This window comes from Anser brachyrhynchus (assembly GCF_964034855.1).
Source record: "Anser brachyrhynchus genome assembly, chromosome: 2".
Taxonomy (NCBI): domain Eukaryota; kingdom Metazoa; phylum Chordata; class Aves; order Anseriformes; family Anatidae; genus Anser; species Anser brachyrhynchus.
In genome coordinates, this window is record NC_137695.1 from 26,424,304 (window position 1) to 26,434,541 (window position 10,238).

General features: G+C 39.9%; 1 protein-coding gene across 2 annotated transcripts in view; it reads left to right on the forward strand.

Annotated features, from left to right (window-relative positions):
- COL1A2 (collagen type I alpha 2 chain) overlaps positions 1–9,686 on the forward strand; it is a 36,961-nt gene extending 27,275 nt beyond the window's left edge. For both annotated transcript variants that reach the window (XM_080582156.1, XM_080582157.1), the window contains exons 38-52: positions 814–867; positions 961–1,014; positions 1,869–2,030; positions 2,958–3,065; positions 3,506–3,613; positions 4,243–4,296; positions 4,398–4,505; positions 4,692–4,745; positions 5,091–5,198; positions 5,800–5,853; positions 5,980–6,087; positions 6,520–6,766; positions 7,199–7,389; positions 8,463–8,705; positions 9,265–9,686. In XM_080582156.1, coding sequence (XP_080438282.1) covers positions 814–867; positions 961–1,014; positions 1,869–2,030; positions 2,958–3,065; positions 3,506–3,613; positions 4,243–4,296; positions 4,398–4,505; positions 4,692–4,745; positions 5,091–5,198; positions 5,800–5,853; positions 5,980–6,087; positions 6,520–6,766; positions 7,199–7,389; positions 8,463–8,705; positions 9,265–9,411 — 1,800 coding nt within the window. In that variant the 3' untranslated portion in view covers positions 9,412–9,686. The remainder of the gene's footprint in view (positions 1–813; positions 868–960; positions 1,015–1,868; positions 2,031–2,957; positions 3,066–3,505; positions 3,614–4,242; positions 4,297–4,397; positions 4,506–4,691; positions 4,746–5,090; positions 5,199–5,799; positions 5,854–5,979; positions 6,088–6,519; positions 6,767–7,198; positions 7,390–8,462; positions 8,706–9,264) is intronic.
- Positions 9,687–10,238: the final 552 nt, after the last annotated feature.

The following is a 10,238-nucleotide window of genomic DNA, read 5'->3' on the forward strand; positions in this document are numbered from 1 at the left end:
ATCGTGAGTCTGGAACTGAAAGGAAGAGAAATAAGTAAATAATTTTCAACTTGCCCTGAAGATCAGCAAAATCAGTCTATCTTGGACCATTCAGGGCGTGTTTGTGGGTAAGTTCCTGAGCTGAGGACCCTGATACCTTCCTCTCAAAGACAAGATATGCTGTTGCAAATCGAGTTTCAGTCCCAGTCATGCCGAAGCATATGTGCAAATTTGTCTGTGCACCCACTTGCAAAAAGGCTTTTAATGTGCTTACACCTTTATAGCCCAAAGGTATCCACTACTTCACCTGCATGCAACCCATTACTGGGGAATTGGTGGAAATAATGCAGAAAGTCAGGCCTTGGTCTTTGAAATACTGTGAAGTGTTGCAAGATAACATGGCTTGGGGATCTTACCATATGCTTTAGGGCAATACCAGGCCTTGGAACTACATGGCTGAAGCAGTCATACTGTGCAAACAGGGGACTTGCTGGTTTTTGCCTTACTTCTCCTTTCACCTTTTTACTTCCAGATTTGCTTAGATGTATATGCATTGGCAAGAGAGATTTCAAGGGAGATTCACTGGAGTTACAAATGCCTTATGCAACTCTTTGCAGTCCTTGCCATATTGATTTAAAACATACATGAGAATTTCTTACCCCTAATATTAGGACATAAATTCTGTTTTAGGACCCAGTACTCCTCCCAATAAAGTAAATAACAAAATCATCCTTCTCTTTTGTAAGAGTGAAATTGACCCCTTGACTTCCACTTTTTGTGAATATAAGCAGTCTTTGCTTGAATCATCTGTCTCTTTCAATCCTTCACATATAGGGTCCTGCTGGCGCTGCTGGTCCTGCTGGCCCTCGTGGTGATGCTGGTCCTCCTGTAAGTCCTCAGGCTTTTAACATTAATGTTGGTGCTTTCCATAAAGTCATCGTTTCCTTTAAACCAAATTTTCCTTTTTACTTTTATTTTTAGGGCATGACTGGTTTCCCTGGTGCTGCTGGAAGAGTTGGTCCTCCAGGCCCTGCTGTAAGTAACTAATGAAAACGTTTTAATGGGAGACAAGTCCAAAGTTGGATTGGTTAGGGATAATCCTCAAATTCTGACTGTATTGGAATTACTTCAGGTCTTTACCTGGATGAGAGTCACTTAACTGCTTAAATTCAGAGAGTGGGAGTTATGCATTTAGTTTAGTTTTTTTACAAGCCATCAAGCATCTGTCTGCATCTTGTAGTACCTAGCCACTTGTAAAAATCTGGGGTTCTTTTGTTTTTATACATTGAGTGTAACTACATTACCACTGATTTCAAGTAGAATAAAAAGATTGACCTTCCTCAAAAGGTATGGAGAGATTATCTTGTGTCCACTCTTTCTAAAGTATCTGCAGTTCCAACCCCTGTCTGAAACAGGGCAAGCTCTCCTTTTATTTAAGAAGGGAGTCACTGCTGCTTTATTTCTCAGCCAAAAAATCTTATTTTATATTGACTTTTGTAAAACTTCCTATTCACAAGGGTGTTCCAACCATTAGGAAAAGGCATTTCTTTCCTATATTTAAATATACTTTAAATCCAAGTATCCAAAGCAAAACAATCCTGTAGAAAGTTTTTTTTTCATAGACCTTATAGTTGCAATTAATGTCTCCAGAGCCGATCAATATTTTCATATAAATTCCAACACATTCAATAGATATAGTGAATATATATTCAATAATTCTGATTCCAGCTATCCACTGCTAACAAAAGTAGTAGCAGTTGCTTCTCTGGAACAGCTGATAACTTGTTTATTGCAAAGTACCATTTCTGTACGTGGACATAAAATGAAACCTGTTATCCCCGGTTAATTAGTCTATATTGTAATGATGTCATGTTCATACTCAATCCTAGGGCATCACTGGTCCCCCTGGTCCTCCTGGCCCAGCTGGCAAAGATGGTGCTAGAGGCCTGCGTGGTGATGTTGGTCCAGTTGGCCGTACTGGTGAACAAGGTATTGCTGGCCCACCTGGTTTTGCTGGTGAGAAAGGTCCATCTGGAGAGTCTGGTGCTCCTGTAAGTTACTAAGTATCACATCTCATTAAAACTATCTCTCTTCAAGTAAATGTTACAGCTTCTAAGACACTTTTGGTACTTCTGAAGGGTTTTTCTCCTTTATCCTTAAATTTGTCAAAGGTTTTAAGCAGAAGCTCCACTGAGACTCAAGAATTGTTTATAAAGATGTAGCTAAGAGTAAAGTCTTCGGTGTACTTGTCAGACATGCATTAAAATTTCGTAGGTGGCAGTTGAAAATTTGCTGTATAATGTCCAGTATAAAGCAAAAAATGTTCTAGTTTTATGTTGTAATAAAAACATAGTTGACGTAGAGGGCCTGACTGTAATTAAGAATAATAAATAGGGTGATCAGTCAGGATGATTACTTAGGCCAAGTTTAGTAGCACGTGCTCAAATTTTAAGAAAATTGAAAAATCTCTTAACTAAACAGCCTTTGCCTTTCAAAGGGTCAGTAAAGAGCTCTAAGACTTGTCTAGAGATGTTAGGAACTGCCTATGTATCTTCTAAGGCTATCTCAGAATCAGATGATCACTGTGGAATCCCCTCACACAGTTCCCCTCACACAGTCATTTTCTCTGTACTGAGTACCCCAGTTTTCATGCACCACTCACTGTTAGTGAATGGCAATGACTCAATAGATCTTGTCCAGAAAGGAAAAGTGTGTGACGGTTTTTCAGAAAGAGCATTTTCACTGTTGTGGAAGCAGTTGGGGAGGGGAGATGTATAACCGGCATTACCTCCTCACAGACCTTTGCCTTTGGAGTTTAAAGTTTTCTGCCTTGGTTACAAATTCTTCTATGTGGGAACCGGCACTGACACACATTGAGATCATTGGAAAGCGGTTACAGAGCAGAACAAATGAGAAGTGTGAAGGGCCTTTAAAATCATTTTTTCTCTGTTAATATAAATGATGTCTTCATGTCATAGGGTCCTCCTGGTACCCCAGGTCCTCAGGGTATTCTTGGTGCTCCTGGTATCCTTGGTCTGCCTGGCTCTCGGGGAGAACGTGGTCTTCCAGGCATCTCTGGAGCAACAGTGAGTATATGTCTAGTTAACTGCTTTAAACGGGCTAGTGTAAAGGAAAATGAGGTCTCCTCTTAAGGCTTACTATGGGACAGGAGATCTAGATTCTGCTGTTTCTGTTGCTCATGCAAACAGATGATAGTTATATGGAGCCTACAGACTTAGAGCAGCAGGAGAAATTATTGCTTGCTACAGACAAGATTTGTGTCTGCAGGTGAGCATATTTTTGAATGGCATCAGAGGTTTTTGTTCTTAGCAAGGCATAGAAGAGGCAGAAAATCTAGAGTGAAGATAACATTTACTGTAGTTAGATATGTTTCTCCTTGTCTCCTTGTTTGTTTCACTTCAGAATTGATCACAGGGAAATGTTTCTCTTAGACATAGGCCAAAAGTTCTATAAGACTGTTTTTGTTGTATTATGTCACATTTTGTTACCACTGTTCCTGTATTAGGGTGAACCTGGTCCCCTGGGTGTTTCTGGTCCTCCTGGTGCTCGTGGTCCCTCTGGTCCCGTGGGTTCTCCTGGTCCAAATGGTGCTCCTGGTGAAGCTGGTCGTGATGTAAGCTGTGTCTTATTTCCTCTTCAAGATTGCTTTTGTTTTGAGCCAAAGACAAATACACAGAAAATCTGGATGCAACTGGTGGTTGTCCTGCTAGTGAACTTGTACCTTCCAATATCTTGGTGGCCTTGCTACCAGCTCTTCAGAGCAGTGAATAAATTTATCTATCTAACTTAGCCATCCAGGTTAGTAGTTCACCTTTAAGAAGGGTATCCATACAATGGCTAGACATAGCAGTTAAAAGATAATGTGTACATATTTTATTTTATCCTGTACAGATAACTATTATAAAGCTTTCTGTGGGCTATATAAGGGAAGTTTATTCCTGTGGGCTATATAAGGGAAGTTTTACTGGAGTCCTCAGATTATCAAATAAAAGAACAGCAACAAAAGTTTTATTTTATATTGATCTTGTAAAACCTAGAATATTTGAAGATTGTCTTAGTTTTCTGAGAACATGAATGTAGGGACTCGAGGTGTCATCTGTAATGAAGGGTTTGTATCTTCAAGACTTTAGCTATCTCACCTTAATGTCTTCTCAATCTCACTGGGAGCAATTGGGCTGACATACAGTTCTGTGTGATATGAATGTTGATGGAATTTAATATTTTTAAATGGTATTTTAACAGGGCAATCCTGGAAATGATGGTCCTCCAGGCCGTGATGGTGCTCCTGGTTTCAAGGTAATGTGTTCTTTCCTTCTATTTCATGCTTATGAAAGAAGTATTCCAATATGTGTAAGTCAGTAGTAACAGTCTCTCCTCTTGTATTCCCTTGTTTCCAGGGTGAGCGTGGTGCTCCTGGTAGCCCTGGTCCCAGTGGTGCCGTGGGTGCTCCTGGTCCTCATGGTCAAGTTGGTCCTGCTGGAAAGGCTGGAAACCGTGGTGATCCTGTAAGTTGATGAGATCTTGCATTTTTTGATTGATACAGGAGTACCATTTGTCCATCATATGTGTATACATTATACGTCAAAACCCTGCAGTATGTGGATAATTAATAAAAGTTCCATGCTTAACATATCTGCAGAAAACGATGTACAATATACAGCAGTGACATGCATTTTCTTTTCTTGTTTCAGGGTCCCGTTGGTCACGTCGGTCCTGCTGGTGCTTTTGGTCCAAGAGGTCTTGCTGTAAGTCTTGATTTCTAAGTACCTTACTACATGCTTGCAAGAAGAGAAAACGTGTTTTATTATTAAGGGCTCACAACTGTGCTCAAGCCCAAAAAGTAGTGCTTAAAGAGCCGAAAATATTTATAGACCTAGAATCTCGATCAGCCTTCTCTCCCCTGGGACCAATCCTGAGGCTTTTGAAATCGACACTGACACTTTTCCTGGGTGTTTAAACAGGATGCACATAAGTAAATCAGGGGTACCCTATGGCATAACGTAGAATGCTTGTTCTTAATTCTTGCTTTGAGAGTAATAACTACTTGAAGCCTTCTGTTTTGTTCCTCTGACATCTGTATCCCTTCCTAGGGCCCACAAGGTCCACGTGGTGAGAAAGGTGAACCTGGTGACAAGGGTCATAGAGGTCTGCCTGGCCTGAAGGGACACAACGGATTGCAGGGTCTTCCTGGTCTTGCTGTAAGTGAACGATTTTCAGTATTTTGACTTAATCCAGTCGGCAGCATCTGTCAAAGGCCATCAGATCCTCTTTAACATTCAATGCTCTCCACATAAAATGTCAAGTTTTCATAATGCCATTGATAGTTTATCTTAGAACTGTGAATACTGTGAGCCATGAAGCTCAAGTGCATTTGACTACTCAGAATTAAAAAAGCTCTGCTTTTGTTTTAGTATCATTTCCTTTTTTTCCTCAGAAATTGCAAAGCTTTTGTATCACAGAGAAGCAGAATTCATTTGTAGATTGTCTTCCCTTTAAATTCTGGTATCCACTTTAGGAATTTTGACTCTTACTTTTAAAGGCTTCTCAGAAAATCTGAAGAAACAATGTAGAGACCTTTTTATATAGGTTATCCCTGTAAATATGTACTTCCACCCTCTCTCCTCCCTCCCTAAAACAGGCATTTTATATCCCAGCTCCACTAATAAATGCCAGTAGCCCTAGATTTCCATTCTGTGAACCCAAATACATCTGCTGATTATAGTTCCCTCCTGAATCATGCTAATACAATGTGTGGCACTGCATTTTTTTTAAAGACGGTGCATTTGTCTTTCCCAATAGGGCCAACATGGTGATCAAGGTCCTCCTGGTAACAACGGTCCTGCTGGCCCAAGGGTATGTAAATATAAGAGCATATGCAAATAATTCTTCCATTGTTTTATGCAATAAATTTTTACGCTCCCATTTACAAATCCCTTTTTGTAGTGTTCTCTACTGTCATTAAACTGAGTTTCCTTTCAGGGTCCTCCCGGTCCTTCTGGTCCTCCTGGTAAAGACGGTCGCAATGGTCTCCCTGGACCTATTGGCCCTGCTGGCGCACGTGGCTCTCACGGTAGCCAAGGCCCTGCTGTGAGTATAACTTTTATTTTGTTGTTTTAACACTTCAGTCACAGTTACAAGAAAATAACTTCAAAACCTTAATAGTTTAGAGAGATGTGTTTTCATTCGGGGGGGAAAAAAAACACTTCCAAATGCTGTTGTGAGTTAACATTCAACGTTTCCTGAATAGGGAACATCTCAACCGTTCCCTAATAAACCTGAAGTCCTTGTTCATTTCTTACGGCCAGACAGTATGTGCACAAAGATGTGGTAGTCCTACGCAGTCAGTCTTCTACTGCTTTAGCTCATAGTAGTCACCACACAACGGGTCCATAAATCCTTCCTCAGATAAGAGCTGAGAGTGCTAGGACTTTGGTAGGACAATGCGTGTGTAGAAGCAGTCAACTGAGAACCCTATTTATAAGAGAATGCTTCTTGTCTTTTGCTTTTGGAAAACTTTAGGGCCCCCCTGGTCCTCCTGGCCCCCCTGGTCCTCCTGGTCCCAATGGTGGTGGATATGAAGTTGGCTACGACGCAGAATACTACCGGGCTGATCAGCCTTCTCTCAGACCCAAGGATTACGAAGTTGATGCCACTCTGAAAACATTGAACAACCAAATTGAGACCCTGCTGACCCCAGAAGGCTCCAGAAAGAACCCAGCTCGCACCTGCCGTGACCTGAGACTTAGCCACCCAGAATGGAGCAGCGGTACGTTAGTGCCAGATAATTGCCCCTTCTGTCCCAGGGAGTACTTCCAGCTTATTGGCTTTCTTTGATGAAGGGTATCCCTGGCCAACAGGTGAAAATACTAAATGTCAGGTGAAGAAGTTCTGTCTGCCTTCACTGAAAATACTTATCTATGAGGTCATTCTGACAAGTTCTTCATATCTGTTGTTGTGCAATTATTGCAATAATTTTTCAAAATAATACAAAAATATTTAAGCCTAGTTTTTGAATAAAATTTCCTATATATTGACAATCTAAAATACGTGTTTCTCCCAACTGACACCCTAATATTTTACTTAGTTGTGATATTCATCACCTCTCTCTTGAGTTCCTATAGTCAAACTATGAAATACAAACTGAATGCAAATGTTAGCCTCAATGAACTATTGTTCATATTTCTTTCCTCAATTACAGGTTTCTACTGGATTGATCCTAACCAAGGCTGCTCTGCAGATGCCATTAGAGCATACTGTGACTTTGCCACTGGTGAGACTTGCATCCATGCTAACCCTGAGAACATTCCCACTAAGAACTGGTATGTCAACAAGAATCCCAAGGACAAGAAGCACGTATGGTTTGGTGAAACGATCAATGGTGGCAGTCAGGTAAGTGATGTACTGGAGAATGATTGTTTCCAACAGTGCTGTCTGAAGAATTCCGCATCTACTGTCTGTCTGAGCAAAACTTGACTTAAACTCTTAGACAAAAACAGGAAAAGGGGAAAAAACTACCTTTTTACCTTTTCTCTCAAGGGAACTCGGTTCCATTTGAGTTGAATCACAATTCACTAAAATTATTTCTTAGTATTTTTCTAACTTTTCTTGGTGTCTGCAAATGATCAGTTCAGTATAAGTGGCTATTTCTAAGGGAATCCTGGACTGGAGTATGGTATATTAGTATAAAGACAGTCCAGAAACTGTCCAAAAAAGTAAGAAAAACCTCTTTGCTTATCCTTTTAATTGGGATTTATTTTTGATATATTGCACTGTCCCTAGATAGATATTTTTATGACACGTAATAGATCCTGAGTGTATGCTACAATAACACTCAGAATTACTGATCTAAGTAAAACCAAGAAATAAGTCTACCTGCATGTTAGACAACAGCCTGTCGAAAATCTCTTATGTACAATTAAGGAGATCTAACTATGTAACTCTTAAATGAAATTGAATTAGTCTGATGAAATCAGTGTCCCAGGTTCTTTAGTATAAGAACATAAAATTCATCACTGGGTCAGAACAAGGGTAGCCTAGAGTCCAGTTTCTCTCACTGGCTAAAAGCAAATGCTGTAAAAGAATATAAGAAGGAAACAAACATCCATAACATCCACAGACACTATTTTATTAAACTAAAAAAAAAAAAATCAGGTTTTCCTTGATTCTGGAATTGTTTCTGTGTATTTATGGAAACAATAGATTTCTAATCCTCAAACATCTGATCTCATCTTTAAATCCACATGAACTGCCAACAGCGATATTTTGGAACAGAGTTCTACAGCTTAACTGCATCCACTCGTGCCTGATTTTCAGCCTATTTCCTGCTAGTTTCATTTGGTGTTCTCTAGCTCTGCAGTTGCAGTAGGCAGACTTCTGTGATTTTTATGTTCCTAGAACAAATACTCGAACATCCACGTTTCTCCAGCAAAACAATTGACTGTTTTCCTTTCTGTTTTTTTCAGTTTGAGTACAACGATGAAGGCGTGACTTCAAAGGATATGGCCACCCAGCTTGCCTTCATGCGTCTGCTGGCCAACCACGCCTCCCAGAACATCACCTACCACTGCAAGAACAGCATTGCCTACATGGACGAGGAGACTGGAAATCTTAAAAAGGCTGTCATACTGCAGGGCTCCAATGATGTTGAACTACGAGCTGAAGGCAACAGCAGATTCACTTTCAGCGTTCTTGAGGATGGCTGCTCTGTAAGTAACACGGAGCATGTGCACCATGATTGCAATAATGACAGAGTTGTGCTTTCATTCGGGACTAGATTATTGGTGAGATCAGCAAAATTTTACCCACTGAAGATAAGTAGCCTATAGAACTAACTATGCTGATCTTTAGCAAGTGGCAAGGACTGGGGTACAAACAAATCCTACCTGTACTGTGCAGTGTGGCATGAAAGAAAAGGCTTTTAAGAGGGACCAGACCCAAATCCTGCGTAAACTGAAGACTTTAGAAAGTAGTTCACAAGCTGCAGGAGGGGCAGGATTAAGTCCTCAGTATCTCAGGCAAGGCTCTCTGAGGATTTAGCATCAGTGTGAACAATATGGTAATGTAGAGCATCACACACTACTTCAGAAGATTAAAGTAAATGTTTCCTCTTTATCAGAGATATGAATAGTTTGATATGGGTATCTTACTTGCAAACAATGGCAGCAAAATTAACATGAACTTCTTTCAGAAATTATCGAATCAGGTAGAACAATTCTCAGTACTATGAACAATGCAATAACAACTCTAATGAATCTTCTCTTGCAGAAAAAGAACAATCAATGGGGCAAAACGATCATTGAATACAGAACAAATAAGCCATCTCGCTTGCCCATCCTCGACATTGCACCTTTGGATATTGGCGGCGCTGACCAAGAATTCGGTTTGGACATTGGCCCAGTCTGTTTCAAATAAATGAACTAAAATTAACTTAAAGCCCCCCCCCCAAATTATTCTCTTTGTCATTTCTCTTTATAATGAAAGCTGACTCCTTCCATTCCTTCTGTTCATCTACTTGCTTAAACTCTGGGCGAAAGAGAAGGAGAAGAATTGATTGGAGCATTGTGCAATGAAATTTAATACAGCCCCAAAAGGACTTGGAAGTCTTTCAAGATTTTAACACCTTGCTTTGGGAAATGTCAACCTTTGTAAAGAAAAAAAAAATAAAATAAAAAAATCATGAAAGTTTGCACCACTTGTGGCCTTTGAATATCTTCCACAGAGGAAGTTTAAAACCATGACTTCCAAAGGTTTAAACTACCTCATACACTAAACTAAGTGTGATCCACATCCTTTGTAGGCACTTCTCCATATCATATGAGTTACTTTCAGTTCCACTCAGAAGACAGTGGTGCTAATTTCATTATTACAGAGTATCTTTCCAATACTTGAACTTCGATGGTGCTAACAACATTTAAAATATTTCTTCTGTTTCTTTGAAGTCTGTCTCAAAGCTTAGAATGTCCTGTCTCACCCCCAGCTTAAGCATGTGGATCATTTGTCCTCATCTTTGTCCTCTTCCTCCAAAATCAGGTGTGCCTGCTTTCAAATCTCATTTTCATCTTCTACAATGGGTAAAAAAGAATCATCACTTCTCAAAAAAAGAAAATGTATTTTGTATATGTGAGATGTTTAAATAAATTGTGAAAAAAAAATGAAATAAAGCATGTCCAGTGTTCCAAAAGAAACTATCGAATGAGTAAAGTTACTTGCTTAGATGCATCAGCAGATATTTATAGCTA